The sequence below is a fragment of the Daktulosphaira vitifoliae genome, unplaced genomic scaffold (assembly GCF_025091365.1).
Source record: "Daktulosphaira vitifoliae isolate Bord-2020 unplaced genomic scaffold, ASM2509136v1 Scaffold_5, whole genome shotgun sequence".
NCBI lineage: Eukaryota > Metazoa > Arthropoda > Insecta > Hemiptera > Phylloxeridae > Daktulosphaira > Daktulosphaira vitifoliae.
This window is the reverse complement of record NW_026099576.1, coordinates 22682244-22700014: the sequence shown is the minus strand read 5'-3', so window position 1 is coordinate 22700014 and position 17771 is coordinate 22682244. Positions and strand designations below refer to the sequence as shown.

The 17771-nt window shown below is 30.1% G+C and overlaps 2 protein-coding genes across 2 annotated transcripts; both read left to right on the top strand.

Annotated features, from left to right (window-relative positions):
* The first annotated feature begins 220 nt into the window (after nt 1–220).
* On the top strand, nt 221–1066 carry LOC126908236 (uncharacterized). The gene has a single exon (XM_050690149.1). The coding sequence runs from the start codon at nt 221–223 to the stop codon at nt 1064–1066; it is 846 nt and encodes a 281-aa protein (XP_050546106.1).
* An 8606-nt stretch (nt 1067–9672) lies between these two features.
* LOC126908662 (uncharacterized) lies at nt 9673–14993 on the top strand. The gene is made up of 2 exons (XM_050690936.1): nt 9673–10347; nt 14095–14993. Exons 1-2 carry the CDS (start codon nt 9692–9694, stop codon nt 14942–14944), a joined length of 1506 nt encoding a protein of 501 aa, XP_050546893.1. The 5' UTR covers nt 9673–9691; the 3' UTR covers nt 14945–14993.
* The last annotated feature ends 2778 nt before the right edge of the window (nt 14994–17771 follow it).

Genomic DNA, 17771 nt, shown 5'->3' with positions numbered 1-17771 from the left:
AAAACTGTATGATAAATCTTTTCGATGAAATTCGTTTTGAGATCAACAATAAAGAAATTGATAAGGTAAAAAACGTTGGTGTGACTACGACTATGAAAGGATATTGTTCGTTCACGCCCAACGATGTCGTACGGTTACATCCAGCCGGGTGGAAANTATCGTACGGTTACACCCAGCCAGGTGGAAAAACGTGAATAAACTATACGATGATGGAAACTTTATGGACCATTCCGAATTTGTAGCTCATTGTCCGTTGTCAATGTGTATGGGATTTTTCGAACGGTATCGGCGTACACTGATCAACTGTAAGCAAACACTCATACTCATCCGATCAAATGCCGACCACTGCGCCGTAACATTGGTACCGGCAAAAGACGAAGCAGAAAAAGCTTCGGTGTTAACCGCAGAAAATATTGCGTTGATTAGACAAACCAAAGTGAATATCACAAAAATTAAATGGGTCGTGAAATACTTTGAACCAAATGTTAAAAGGGAATTGGGTCTGTTGCGCATACTCGACAGCAAGAAATGGTTACCGTTAGAGTTTCAACATTGGGACACTGCTGTATACCCCCTTGTACCACATACCACCACTCATACATGGCCAATGCGTACGTTCTCGGGTGTTGAAAAACCTAGGTACTTACTCGTAGCCATGGTCACAGATGCCAATAAACGGGTACACGGTGAATTTAATCATTGTTTCCTGCGTAACATCAAGGCATACTTGAACGCTGAGGAGTACCTGTACGAAAACCAAAATGCAGATTTCGACAAAGGCAAATTCTCGATATTTTATAATTCGTACGCACAATTTCAATCAATGTACTATCGAGAGATGAACCCATACCCTTTTTTGGATCGAATCAGCTACAAAAAAATCGGACCTATATTCGTCATAGATTGTTCAAAACAAAACGATACCGTCAAGTCGTCCACAGTGGATCTACGTATTGACTTTGAATATGCAGAGCAATTTCCAACTAAAACTTCGCTGTACTGCGTCATCATACGCGACTGTCAAATGGAATACAATGCATTCACCGGAGAAGTGCGCAAATTGTAAATATAAAAATCAGTAGGATACAAAATAAAATTAAAAAAAATCTGCATATAATATATACTTTTATTTTAAGTGATACTTTTGTATATAAATGACATAATGTAATAATAAATAACGACAATAAACTATTAATTTTTTTATTGACATTTAGATTTGTATTTACTTAGATAAACTGATCGTCAATTTGCTGTACCATACCATTAACCATAAATTCATATTTGATGTTCTGAAGACGTTCGAATAACTTTATGTACAGGCATCTCACAATCGTACACATACAATTTGGTGGTCCATTGATTCGTATTTTGTTCGAATTCGGTGACCAAAAACACCCGACATAATGCCAATTGGCGCTCTGACGTCCACATTTGTCGGCCAATACCAGCAATTGGAAATATTTTCCGCGTAACTCGACCAGTCGATGATAAACTTCTACTGTGGGGTTGCTGTCGACAAACGTATCTAGCTCGATGTTAATTCGTTCCAAGAGATCCATCTCGTAAGCGTCGTAGAACAATACTACTGATGAAACTACACTATCACTAGATAGAGAGATTTCTAACGGTCGTATACGACGTCAACAACAAGGGAATGTTATGATGAATCATCATGATTCAACAATAAATACATTAGTGTGATAAAAAAAAAATAAACATGTTAAAACTTGTTAGGACACGTGTGGATCCGACGATGGAGTTAGGGCGCGTTCGCACCTGTCGGTCACAAGCGTCATTGCGCACGACGTGATAGGGCGGCTCACATTATCATAGCACAGAGTTACGTTAGCGTGACGTCATAGGAATTGTGTGTGTGTGTGTGTGTGTGTAACGAGCTGTAGTAGGTTTAGGTATAATGTCACAGCGGCTTACCCCTTTGGTCAGGGTTCAATGATGTGACGTCGTCAACTAGGAGGATGACGTCACGAGCTGCACCTGGATGCAGTTCCCACATGCGCCGTGGCCGGGGGAGTGACGGTAGGTGAGGTGTGACGTCACCATGACAGAATGCATCTCACCTGTGCACCCATTGCACATTTCCCCGAGAACAATGGATGACGTAATTAGTCGGCACCTTTGAGAGCCCGTACCCACCATTTATATACTACTAATGTTGTTGAGTTAAAATTTTCTAGTTTCCCGGAATGTAAAACAGAAGATGGTTTATCTGGTTAATTATATTCTTCGAAAACACGAGGTTCTATAGCTATAGTAGTTTTAGCTTTTATGACTCATAAGTTACTTGCTGCAATAATTCAATGCAAGCTTTCTTACCGCAATGCTGTGCATTTAATTATTTTTACAGCAGATGCATTAGGTAATAACGTATCAAAGTTAATAATCAACCAATCAACTATTAGATGGAAAAGTTTATTTTTTAGAAAGAGAAATGCAAATGAAATAAAAAAAAAATTTTAATTTCTCAGGCGCTCAATATACGAGAAATAAATATACGAAAGCTCCCACGCTTTTTTTCACAATAATACTAGTATTTTTCATTCATTATTGTTTTAAGCTTATTTTTAGAATTATTTTTAACTTTTTGATTCGATATGATTTAAAAGCGTGTTTTCAGTTTTAGCTTCGATACGAAGCTGAGAAGGTATTGGTTATACTATGATGTGTTTTTTTTTTTTTTGTGCCTGTTACCACTTTTTCTCAGCTCTTACCAGATCGATTTCTTTCAACGATACGTCAAAAGATCACAAATCGTATCTAGTCGAAGACATTACCCTCAAAAATTGAAAAAATTTCCCTTGTTCCCCGTAAATAGGGAAAATCTCCAAAGAAATTATAAATTTAAAAATCGCTAATTTTTGAAATTTTTTCATTTTTTTTACTCAAAACTGCCATAACATTTTCAAAAATGAACAAATCAATATATTTTTTTTTTTTTATAGATGCATGATATCGTTAACTTTCATTTGGTATTTTTTTTTTATAAATTTGACCCTTTACCTACACACAAGGGGGAATTTAAAATGGAAACTTTTACACAAAAAATTAACTTGACTTTTGAATGTGTACCGGAATTTCTGACACTTTTATATATATCTTAAATTAAAGCTAATATAATATTCTTTATTATGGAAAAAAAAAAATTTCGGACTTTATTTTGTCTTCACGGTGAAAATGGCTATCATATGCTATTTTTGTGTGAAATTTCTCAATTTTGAATTTTACATTTTTAACTATATTATACTATAACTTTTTGAAAAATGTATGGATCAATACAATTTTTTTATGAGAAATAATATTTTTATACCTCATTTATTCTACATACTTTATCTCAATCAGGATATAAATAAGAAAATAGCAGATCATGTCGCTTTTGGAATAATTCACCATTTTTTTTAAATTAAACACTATTTACTGATTTGCATCAAAGCGTTTTTTATGATAGTGATATTAATCACTCACAGATAACATTATATTTGACCCAACTATGCCATGTCTCCACTGTGCCGCGACCCAACTGTGCTGGGTTTTTTAAGAATCATTATATTTTATTGAAAAATGATGTGATATAACACATTACATTATTATTGAATGTTTATGGTAATGACTTCTGTAGCGACTCAATTAAAATCTACAATGTAAATATTATACTTATTTGCACTGGCATAATTACAAGAGTAGGGGTATCATATCCCCTCTATCAAAAATAATTACATGGTGAATATTTCTTCGTTTGGGGTTGGTAGTGAAAATTTTTATTATGTATAATACTTCCAAGACGAAATTTTGTTTGTGGTATTCAGCAGTTTTAAATGAAACTTTATATGATCATTTCATAACATTAACATTATTGTATATTTTTATTATTAATCATATTTAACGTCCCATCTAAAAGCTATTGCCTGTATCGTAGATGACAGGAAAACCTACATAACCCAGCGCAACATTCTAATAACAATATTATTATTTTTATTTAGTATGCTATATTAAAAGAAAAGCTAGTGATATTATATTTTAATGAGATCACGTATGTATTTTGAATTTTCATATCAACAGTAACAATTTATAGTTTTGTAGGGATTAACAAAGATGTTAAATAACATGTCACAATGAATGCGTTTATATATGTTTATATGTTTTATCTTAGATGTACTGCAGTACGATAACACTCCGTGTATTTTTTTTATTCTCGCGCTGTTCGTCAATCCAGTGACACTTTTTATTTGTACTCTTTTTTTATGTACGTATAAAATTATTTTTCATTATTAAAAAGTATTAATTATTATAAATTTTAATTGTAGTATTTTGTAATAAATATAAACACCAAAACACTACAAATTGGTGACCTCTAAAATGAACAACAAATCCGATAGTACGATAGTAAGTGTGCGTGACGACGCGACCGGTAATGATGGCCGAGACCATATCGAATACGGCGAGCCCAATATGAATTCAACGCGAGCGTTTAAAATCCCAACTTTCTGGCGTACCAACCCAGAACTTTGGTTCAAACAAATTGAATCCGTTTTTTATACAACCAGAATTACAGCTGACGCAAGTAAATTTCATCATGTTGTTTCTTCTATGGAAAGTGAAATTCTTGCTCAAGTTAGTGACATAATACTCAATCCACCAGAAACGAAAATGTACGAAGCATTAAAAACCCGGCTCATCGAAAGATTTTCCGAATCTGAACAATGTCGGCTTAAAAAATTACTGACCGAAGTCGAACTCGGTGATCGGAAACCATCCCATTTTCTTTCAGAAATGCGTCAACTAGCTAATGGAAAAGTAACTGATGAAATACTCAAAATACTATGGATACAAAGGTTACCACATCAGGTAAAAACTATCATTTCAGCTAGCAACGACAAGTTGGATAACTTAGCTTCGATGGCAGATAAAATTATCGAAGTATCGGACAGCCGAAATGATTGTTTTTCCATTGCCAACATTAGTGACAAGGTCACAAACCGTCAGTCACATGAACAAGCTGACGATGCAACGACAATAAGAAAATTGGAACACCAGATCGCAGCACTCGCACAAGCAGTAGAGCGACTTAGCAACAGCAACTCTCGTAGCTACAATAGGCGTCACTCAAAATCACCTATGCGCCGAGACAATTCACGACCACGATATGATACATGTTATTATCATTACCGATTCAAAGATAAGGCTACTAAATGCAAACCACCGTGTAAATACCAGCACACGTCGGAAAACTATAAACGATCTACTGTCGAGACGACCGACGGTAGTGAGTTTCAATCTCGTCGTCTATTTATTGTTGATAAAATAACAAAAACTCAATACTTAATTGATACTGGTGCGGACTTTTCGGTTTGGCCAGCAGATCCTAAGCAGAAACGCAATAAAATAAAAGATGGTAACCCTACTTTATTCGCAGCCAACGGGTCAATAATAAAAACATACGGTGACAAATTAATTGCTGTAAATTTAGGTTTAAGACGTGTTTTTAAATGGAAATTTATTGTCGCAGCAGTCAGTAAACCAATTATAGGTGCTGACTTTCTCCACTACTTCGGCTTATTAGTGGACTTAAGAAGTAAACGCCTAATTGATGAAAATACCAATTTAGCCACCGCCGGAAAAGTTAAAAAGACGATATCCTCGGGCATCTTCGCTTTTAAAGACGATTCAGCGTACATTAAGTTACTAAAAAAATTTCCGCAAGTATTAAGAACAAACATGATCCCAATGGATTGTAAACATAACGTTACACATCATATCATCACTAAAGGACCACCACTCTTCGCTAAACCAAGACGCCTTCCTCCGGATCGACTAGAGATCGCAAAAAAAAAATTTGCTTATTTAGTAGAACAGGGCATATGCCGACCTTCAAATAGTCCGTGGGTCAGCCCATTACAACTAGTAAAAAAGAAGAACGGTGAATGGAGACCGTGCGGCGACTACCGTAGGTTAAACGCAGTCACATTACCGGACAGATACCCCATTCCACACATTCAAGACATCACACAGCGATTGCAAAATAAAAGTATTTTTTCAAAAATCGATTTGGTTAAAGCTTTTAACCATATACCAATAGAACCGTCCGATATTCCAAAAACAGCTATTACAACACCTTTTGGGTTATTTGAGTTTGTTCGGATGGGATACGGTTTTAAAAATGCAGCTCAAACATTTCAGCGTTTCATACACGGTGTTTTAAAAGACTTAGATTTTTGTGAAGTGTATTTGGACGATATTTTAATTGCATCGTCTTCAACACAAGAGCATTTGAGTCACCTCGAACGTGTATTACAACGACTCAGTGAGTACGGCATTGTGATAAATACGAATAAATGTATATTTGGAAAAGAAGAGGTACTATTTTTAGGATACATCATATCGGGTAACGGTCTTAGACCAAATCCTGAAAAACTGGAAGCGATAGACAAATATCCACGGCCGAATAATGTACAAGAGCTTCGACGTTTTTTGGCTATGTGCAATTTTTACCGCCGTTGTATCCCAAACGCAGCAAGTACACAAGCTATTCTTCACGATTATCTTAAAAACAGCAAAAAAAACGACAAAACACCAATTGTATGGACCGATCAATCAACGGGAGCGTTCGAGAAAACTAAAGAAGACTTAAAGCGAGCCACAACATTATCGTATCTAGATCCGGCCGCGAATATTCAATTACGATGTGACGCGTCAGATATGGCGATAGGCGCAGTAATAGAACAATTTAAAAACGGCGTTTGGCAACCACTTGCTTTTTTCTCTCGCAAACTTGACCAAACACAAAAAAAATACTGTGCATACGATCGTGAACTTCTTGCGGTATATGAAGCCATTAAGCATTTTCGCTATATGCTGGAAGCCCGTGAATTTGAAATAATTACGGACCATAAGCCGTTAGTATACGCATTCACACAACACTCAGATAAATTACCACCTCGACGTGCACGACAACTTGATTTTATTAGTCAGTTTACAACATCAATACGGCACGTAACAGGTACACAGAATACAGTGGCCGATGCGTTATCGAGAATAGAAACTATAAATGCACCGCCACCGCTAGATTATGACAAGTTAGCTTACGACCAGTTAGCAGACGCAGAACTATTGTCGTTATTGTCAAAACCGGAATTATCGATAAAACTAGAGCTCGTAAATATGCCCACTACGAACACAAATATTTACTGCGACACTTCTAATGGTAGACAACGACCGTATCTTACCAAACAATTTCGCCGCAATGTGTTCAATTGTCTACATAATCTCGCTCACCCAGGTATACGGTCAACAATAAAATTAGTGAGTAGTCGTTTCGTGTGGCCGTCGATGAACAGTGATTGTGCGAAATGGACTCGTGCGTGTTTAGCGTGTCAAAAGTCAAAAATAACGCGACATGTTATAAGTCCGTGTGGTATTTTTAATGTGCCGAGTGATCGTTTTTCGCATGTACACATCGATATAATCGGTCCTATGGTCATGTCACGTGGTTGTACTTACTGTTTAACCGCTATAGACAGATTTTCTAGATGGCCAGAAGTTTTTCCAATTCAGGATATTTCGGCTGAAACCATAGCTCGTACGTTATTTGAAGGCTGGATAGCTCGATATGGAGTTATGGAGAGATTGACAACAGATCAAGGACGGCAATTTGAGTCTACTCTGTTCACCGCAGTAACGCAAATTTTAGGGTTTAGAAGAATACGTACATCAGCATATCATCCACCAGCCAATGGTTTAGTTGAACGATTCCACCGATCACTTAAAACGGCAATAAAGTGTTACGAAACTGAGCACTGGACAGATGTACTCCCCTCAGTTCTTATGGGCCTTAGATCAGTGATTAAAGAAGATCTAGGTTTAACACCTGCAGAAATTGTATTTGGAAGTACGATTAGATTACCTAATGAGTTTTTTATGCAGTCATCAGTGGCGACAGACCCTTGTTCCTTTGCTGAAACACTAAAGAAAACAATGGAAACCATACGCCCAGTGTCAACTTCAAACCACGGAAGTAAAAAAGTTTTTATATATAAAGATCTAGCATCCTGTTCACACGTTTTCGTTCGGGTCGACCGGGTCAAGAAACCGCTAGAACAACCATATGAAGGGCCGTACAAAATTGTTCAACGATACGAAAAAACCTTTAAATTATTAATTAGGCAAAAAGAATGTATCATATCAATAGACAGACTGAAGCCATGTTTCAACGAAAATGAAGATAATAACACAAATCTATCAATAACAACGAACCAGCACAACCAGAGAAATACAACTACAAGACCAACAATAATACAAACAAAACAAACCAAGTCAGGAAGAACCATCCGCCTCCCCGTAAGGTTTTTGTAAATTGTGAATTGTATCACTTTTATATTTGTATTTGTATTTTTATATTTGATATTTGTAACTATGTATGTTTAACGTAAAATTATCGTTTTCACTGGAAAGGGGGTAATGTAGGGATTAACAAAGATGTTAAATAACATGTCACAATGAATGCGTTTATATATGTTTATATGTTTTATCTTAGATGTACTGCAGTACGATAACACTCCGTGTATTTTTTTTATTCTCGCGCTGTTCGTCAATCCAGTGACACTTTTTATTTGTACTCTTTTTTTATGTACGTATAAAATTATTTTTCATTATTAAAAAGTATTAATTATTATAAATTTTAATTGTAGTATTTTGTAATAAATATAAACACCAAAACACTACAGTTTGTTTTTTTCTATGATGTATGAATTCTTTTTAATTTGATTGTGACTTTCAAATATTTCAATTATCTATACAATTTTTTTTACAGTTAATTAAAAATGTTCAGTTCTGTATATTTAAATTGTAGAATCTTTTTAAACACCAAAAGTTAATTAGAAATTATTACTATTTCTATTTAAGTGATCTGTTAGATAAAAATGCAAAAAAATCGAGCTTTACTAATAAATTTACTGTAAATAGTAATTATAATATTTCCTGAGTGCATATTAATCTTAACAATACCATTTTTTCTATTTAGTTATGTCAATTTGAAACTTGCAAGTTGAGCTAAAAGTCATGGTAATAAATTCACTTTTTTTTTTTATTAAAAACTATAACGGGGATAAAAAGTAGATTAAAGTTAATTAATTTTAACATATTAAAAATTATAATCAATAATAATTTGAAAACAATTAATTATAAAAATATATAATTAAAAAATTTATTATAATTATAAGCTACACTTCGTTCATTTCTATCCTTTACCTAAAAATAAATACAGACATTTGATGATGTCATGTAATGAACATAAAAAACTTTGTAAATTTTTTTACTTTAAACTTAATAAATTAGTATTTTATTTGCACACGTCTCAACACTGTATTTCTGCATGTGAACATTTCGGTTAATAATAAAAAAAATTGATTATCCAACTTTTTTTATTGAACTGTGGTTTTTTTTATTAATTTATTGATATGAATCTTGGTCTAATTATTTTAACTTTGTCTTTAGTTCAACACAATAATTCTTCGAAAATAAAACAAAAAAAATATTTAAATTATTTAAATGAAGTAGTAGATCATATGTGTACTCAAAATGGATGGCAGTCTATGGAAAACTTATACTAAAACATTGATCCGATGGGAAATATAAATGTTTCAGATTTAATGGCACGNGAAATATAAATGTTTCAGATTTAATGGCACGAAAATTCGACAGAGATAATTTGCTTACTACCTTCTATATTATTGTTCATATTTTAAACTACAGTTATAATGAAGTACTTTTAGTATTCGTTAAATTGTTAAATATTATTGTTGATGTATGTAAACACTTTTTAGACGCCGAAATATTAGACAAATTTTCTAATTGTACTAAAGTACTCGAAAAAACAGTAAAAGATTCATTGAAAATGTTTGAGAATTTATACAATGCTATTACATTCATACGTTATATAGACCTAAACTTGAATAATCTAAAAGTTGATGAGTTACAAAATTGTCTGTTCACTACAGATGACGACATATATCACATAAAAAACCACAATGTTTTTAAAAACATACAAGACGAGAATTCTTATGATTATCTTCAAGTATTTCTTGATGTTAAAAATTTCATTGATAATGTATTTAAAATTGAAAATAATTTTTTTGAGAAATATGAATTTATTCAAAATATTTATGAGAATGATGATTTCAAAACTATATGTGAAATTGATTATTCATCCCATACGATAGATTTACCGGATTTTATTTCATTCATGAATCAAAAGGTCAATTTGTTTTACACTGAAACCATAAAGAATAATTATGAGGATCTTGGGTTTATTCAGTTGATAAATCCAACAATTGATAAGTAAGTATAACTTATTTATTGAGTCCTATATATAAGAGTATTTTCTATTTTATAATTATAAAATAAAAGAAATCTTATTAAATATACTTTAAAATGTGTGCAGTGATGGTTTGTGGGTGCTGGTGATGGAGATGCGACTTTATTTATATAAATAACTTTATATAAATTATATGTAATTTAAAGATTTTTGACTTTTCCGATGAAAATTAATTGTATGTATAATCTGAACATGTGGCGTTAAATAATAAAACAACATACAAATAATAAAAACAGAATTTACCGTTTAAATTCTATTCTAAGATTATTGTAAGGAGTGATTCTATACTGCATTGTGATTTTGAGTAATGATAAAAATGTTGCTAATAATATAAATATTGAATATATTGTTAACATGTTTGTTAATGTAAAAGCCTGGAAAATTAATTTTATAAAGTAGTACTTTACATAATAATATTGTATGAAAAATATTTCCTATTAAGTATAATGAAACTAATTATTTTATTTTACTCCAAAAAATATTATATTTGTCTTTTATTTTACCGTTTTTATAAAGACATATAATTTAAAAACAAAATTACAACTAATATCTTTTCAATGTGAATTTCAGTTATAATAGTTTGACAAATATTTCATAATGCATTATACAGATAAAATATTTAGCAGTTAACTGAATTAATTTAATAATATTGAAATAAGCATTTTAAAAGGTGGGTTGTTTCTTGTTCTTCTTATCAAACTATATGTTATTATTATTAAATATTTTTTTATGACAAAAGTATTTCGTTCGATAAACAAAAAAAAATAAAATTATTAGATATTATAACTCAAAAAGACACTTTAATAGAATCTTAAAAAAAAATTATACTAGCTAATAATTTGCGGACAAGTGTTATCTCAAATAGCTTTTTAGCTTCGATGCGAAGCTGAGAAGGTATGGGTTTTACTATGATGTGTTTTTTTTTTGTGTCTGTTACCACTTTTTCTCAGCTCTCACCGAACCGATTTCTTTCAATAATACGTCAAAAGATCATAAATCGTATTTAGTCGAAAACATTACCCTCAAAAATTGCCATAACTTTTTTAAAAATAACCAAATTAATAAAAATTTTTTTATATAGATGCATGATATCATTAACTTTCATTTGATATATTTTTTTTATAAATCTGACCCTATACCTTCCCACAGGGGGGGGATTTAAAATGACAACTTTTTCACAAAAAATTTACTTTTTCAACTTGACTTTTGAAAATGTTCCGGAAAGTCTGACACTTTTATATATATCTTAAATAAAAGCTAATATAATATTTTTTATTATGAAAAAAAAAATTCCAGACTTTATTTTGTCTTTGTGGTGAAAATGGCTATCAAATGCTATTTTTGTGTGAAAATTCTCGATTTTGTATTTTACATTTTTAACTTTATTATATTATAACTTTTTGAAACTCATTTATTCTACATACTTTATCTCAATCAGGATATAAATAAGAAAATAGCAGATCATGTCGCTTTTGGAATAATTCACCAATTTTTTAAAATTAAACACTATTTACAGATTTGCATCGAAACGTTTTTGATGATAGTGATTTTAATCACTCTTAGATATCATTATATTTGATTCTACTATGCCACGTCATCACTGTGCCGCGACCCCCTGTGCTGGGTTGTTTTTTTAATTAATATTGTAAAGATTTTTTTTTAACATTTTTTGAAATTGCTATCTATTCTTAAAAATTTATTGACGGTAAAAAAACTTCGAGACCTTAAATGTTATTATATTGAAGTCGATGTGAAAAGAGAGCAAAATTGAAGTGAAATCTAAGAATACGTTCTCAACGTTAGCGTCATCAATTTGAAAATCTATATATGACACAAACTAATAGAGCTATTTAACATGACTCATCCAAAGTATCTCCACAGAATAAATAAGATAATAATAGACAATGTCGGGTATTGAAGATAAAGAGTCAAAGTGTATCCATCCTGCAATTATTTTTAATATTCCTTTTTAGCTTTGATTTAAAGCTGAGAAAGTGTTTTACAATTATTTTATTATTATTTTTTTCTCATATCTCACCGAACCGATATTTTTATGTTCAAACTGATCGGTTTGATCATTACGATGTGTTTATAAACAAATCAAGTAAACTCGTATTAGCTATTTAACTACCTACTAAATATGCTCATACTAAAATACAAGATGAAAATCAATTACCAGATTTGATATGAAGTAAAATTATGACATTATTTGAAAATAAATACAATATTTGATTTATTTTAATTATATATAATTCTTGATTTATCAGATAATAATTACATATTAGAATCATCCCTTATAACTTAAAGGTATAGATTTCAAATATAAAAGATTAATATATAAATTATGTATTAATGAAAAAGCTGCAGTAAAAGAAGAATTTGATGCACAAGAAGAGGCGAATGTTCAAGAAGGGATAAGACAAGGGTGTATTGTAGAATTTGACACAGAGTCAAAAGTGTTTTTCAAAAAGAACAAATTTCTAACCAAAAACGCAATAAATATAAACATTAATAAACGAGTGATAAATGAAGAAGTGTATCAGAGGATAAATGAAAAATATCAATATGGATAACTATCGTGAAGAGAAGAAAGAAGTGGGTAGGCCATAAAGGGAAGCCAAGATGATATAACCCGAGGCAGTCATATTTAAAACAAATTATTTTGGATATAAGAAGGAGTAGTGATGGAAAAATCGAATAGTTATTATCATAATATTCGACAGTTCTCCACTATTCGATAGACATACAGAAATACTTTGAATAGTAAAAATATACGATAGTTACTCAGTACATTGGAATAATTTTTTAAATATTTGATATTTTATGCTTAAAATTAATCATTAGGTTGTATAAAAGCAATTCGAAAAGTTATTTGATAGTTTAAATNAACCATTAGGTTGTATAAAAGCAATTCAAATAGTTATTTGATAGTTTAAATTATTCAAAAATGCCCATCACTAGAGAAGAGTCATACAGAGAATTGAATGGAGTCGCATGAAATATAACAGAATGGAGGAGTTGTCATTTGAAAAAATTAAAATTATATCTCTATTCGTTATAAGGGATGATCCTAAAAGCTTATTAATAGCTAATAAATCAAAAAATTATATAATATTAGTTATTTTTTTATTTGATTCTTTTATTCCAATGTTTCTCTCAAATTTTCATTTATAAAGTATTTTTTATGTTCAACTCTGATTAATTAGCTTATTCAATAGATAATAATATAATTAAGAAAATAACTTGATAATAACAATTTTTTGACTAGTATTTCGGAAGTTATTAACAATTTTTAGTATCGACTAGAGGTGAAGAGTAGATGCTGCTATTTATATAACTAAACATTATCCGGCCGTACTCTTTGTCTGGCCCAGATATAAATACGAGTCATTTTTTAAATAGATGGCATTGCAATTTGCAAAAATAATATTGATACCTTTATAAGGTATAATTGGATGAACAAAAAAAAAAAATACTATATGATTTAAAAATTTAGAAAAATATTAAAATAAAAGAAACAAATAAAAAAACTATTTTTTTTATTCGATTTATTAAGTGTTTCATGATAACTGAATCACTCTGTATATAACTGTGTGATTTAGTGGTTTATGATAAATCGATCATTCTGTATAATATATCATAATATAAATAAATAAATAATATCTGCTAATATAAGTTAATTTAACCAATTTATTCTAATATTTGTACAGATTTAAACCTCCGGCAGACGAATATATTAATCAAGAAGTTGAAATAACGTTACTCAATACATTACTTAGTGAGAGTAGTTGGAGTTCATTTAACCACATAGAAATACAATATGACGATTTCAAAATAAGCGCTTCACGTGTTTTTAGAGACCCGGTGACAGATCATAATTTTCATCTTAAAAAAAATTACTTCGTACAAATGATGAGATGCAGATTTTTTGAAGTGCTTCTAATTTACAATTCATCATTATCTATCTTTAAAGAATTATGTGAAAATAAAACATTAAAAAGAAACCCAAATTATTATGTAAAATGTGTAACATGTCTTTTTGGCGTAATTAATGGTACATTGAAAATGTTTGATTTTATGATGACAATTTTAGAAAAAATGAAGCTATCAGATATTTGGCCACCCTATAATTCATATTCTAATGTAATTTCAACTCGAAATTGGATTTATAAGTACGTTACTGATCTTAAAATGAATAATGTAGTACGAGATATGTTCGTAAACAAACCTGGAATACCTATTGAAAAAATAGCTGATGATTACGTTAAATGTTTTATTTATGCAAGATATGATACTAGCAATATGATACGTGCTTTTAAATTTCAAATAAAAAATCACTGTTATTCAGAAGGCTTAATTATGACTCCGAACGATCTGAAAATTAAATTTAAAAATACTGCATCTTTTATTAATGAAACAATGTCAAATGATTCTCGTATCTCCGAATACGAACTAATTTCGATATATTTATATGACTTATGTGAACATTTTATTAGAACTATTTCTGTAGATACAGGTTTTCATAAAATACATCAAAATTATTTTTGGACATGGGAATAATCCTTTTTTGTTTATTAAAGTAAAATATATAAAATTTATATGATTGAAATACGTGTTTTATGTTTAATAAGAGCTTAATTTCTGGTATATGAAAGAGGAACTCTTCTATAATAATAAGCTTAATGTAATATTAATTAAATTCTTCATAAAGCGCAAAATCGATAATTTGATTTATTTTTAACTATTTTATTATTATATATTCATTCAACGAATAAATATTCATTTATTTATAAACGCTATGAAAGTTTCTAAAATTAAAAAAAAAATTAACGTTTTTCAATTGCAAGTGGACTTTTTGTTGGCCTGCGGCAACAACGCACAGTGGTCTGAAATCGAATTTTAGGCGCTCATAAGTCCCATTTTAAAATGTACTCATAATGTTAAAATAATTATGAAAACTCAATTCTAGTATATTGCTTAGACAAAATATAAAATTTCAAAATCACATGTTAATACAGTCATAATTTATAGCCGTTTGAAGTATAGATATGGTTATATTACGGTTATTTCAACATAAAAAAGGTCTTTCGTATTTTAACAAATTAATAAATTTTCTTTTTTATTATTTTATTAAAAGTAAAGTTCAAAGATATTTAAAAAGAAAATTTCGAAAAAATTTTTTTTTTGATTAAGTAATGATTGTTTTAATAAAATAGAGCATTTTTTGAGGCGTTTTTGAATCTAAAAAGCACAATACTAAAAAAATTACCCTATTTTACCCAATTATCAATGAATAAATATTGTAGAGCAACTAGTCTAGATTTCAAAAATATAATTTTTTATTGCGGCGGACAAAAATAACTGTGCATAAGGCTAATAAGATTTAACCAATTCGTACATTTTTTATTTACAATTAGCTTTCATTTATTTTAATTTCTGATATAAAATTGTTTAGGTTATTTATTTCATCTTCGACGTTCGATTCGGAATTGACAAATAAATTTTGCACATCAATAGGAAATTTATTTATACTTTTTTTTTGAAAATAAATTCATTGAAGATATATATGGATCACTTGATACTAATAGTACATTTTAAAATGGGATTTATGAGCGCATAAAATTCGATTTCAGACCACTTTGTAACGTGTTCATTACTAAATAATTCTGTACAAATATCAATTATACATGGTTTTAACAATTTTTCCCCAATCGAATACGGCTATTTTGATTTAGCTATGTGCAGGACTGTCAAATAAGAACATTTTAGAAAGATTTTGTCCTCAGTAGTATACGTGTTTATCATTTTTTTATTTTTTTTTTTAATTCTTCAAATTTTTAAAAAAAAAAAATCCCTCATTTTATTTTTGTACTGAGCATGGTTTGTTTCAAGGTGTCTAATGAGTTAACTTGGTTCCAGTGATGCATTTGCCAATATCATACTACAAATAATACATTGAGGAACATCAGTTCCATTTTCGTTGAAGTGTGTAAAACCATATTTAATATAACTATCATTATATTTTAATATTTTTACCTTTTTGAGAGGTGGTTCATTAATTTTTCGGTAGTTTCCAAATTATGTTTATTCGACTTTTGATCAGCTGAAGTCGATTTATTTGGCGGTCGTTTGAAAAAATTCGTCATTTGTGACTGTTTACTCATATTATTAATATTACGTATTAATTTATGAATTCAAATTTAAAATAAATATAGTTTAAAAAAACTGAAAAACACACTTTTAAAGCATATCGAACTAAAAAGTTAAAAATAAGCTTAAAACAATAATACTAGTATTTTTCGTTCATTATTGTTTTAAGCTTATTTTTAAAATTATTTTTAACTTTTTAGTTTTTTACGTCATCGCTGTTGCAGTCACGGAGTGTTTATTGTCAATTATCACTAGGAATGGATATAATTTCTGTATTGCTAGTTTATAAGCTCACAACAATGTGTCTTATTACCATTGGTAATAAAGGCTATATGCTTGCTAATATCGTCATAAAAAACCAGTTAACTACTTGTATTTGTAATCCCTTATGTATTATACATGTATATTAACCTAAAAAAAATTCGAATCTTTAAATGTTTATATCTAATAATAAACAATAAAAATTTGTTTATATATATATAAATAATATTGATGATACGCCCGCATGTACGGGTACGAAAACCAAAAATTAAACAGCAAAATAGTGTTATCGGCGAGTGATGAGCGGGGTGGGGTGAATGCGTTACGACAGTTAAGTGTAGTAATATGCTCAATGCTTTGCATGACGCATCTTACAATTATTAATGAAAAATGTATAATCTGTATTTTAAATAACTTGTAAACAATCAAATAATTTATCTGTCATAACAAATATGATGTTCAACACAATTTCTTATTATTTATATATATATGTCAATTTATCAATTGTTAAATATGTTATCTGAATATAATAATCCTGTAATGTATAATTAATACAATAAACAAAAAAAGATTACTAAAAGCGCTGACAACAATATCCCTGGATTGGGGGCAATATCATTTTACTATAAAAAACACTGAAATCCTTTCAGTGAGAGAGAGTCAGGGAGAGACTCTAGAGAGACTCCAAGGAGTGATAGCGAGCAAGAGAGTTCGTTTTCTCCGAATTGAAATAAGAATAAAAAGAAACAATTATCAGTCACAGCCCTGTATTGTTGTCGGCTGACTTTTACGCGTTTTATTTATATATGAAAAGAACTTGCTTTAATTATTTATCTTTTGACGAAGTGCTAATTAAATACTTTTAAACATATATAAACATATCGAGATAATTATCAAATCATTTTACAAGCAATTTACAAGAATAAAAGAAGTAAGTAATTTTATGTTATCCCAATTATTTTGAGTTAATAAATTT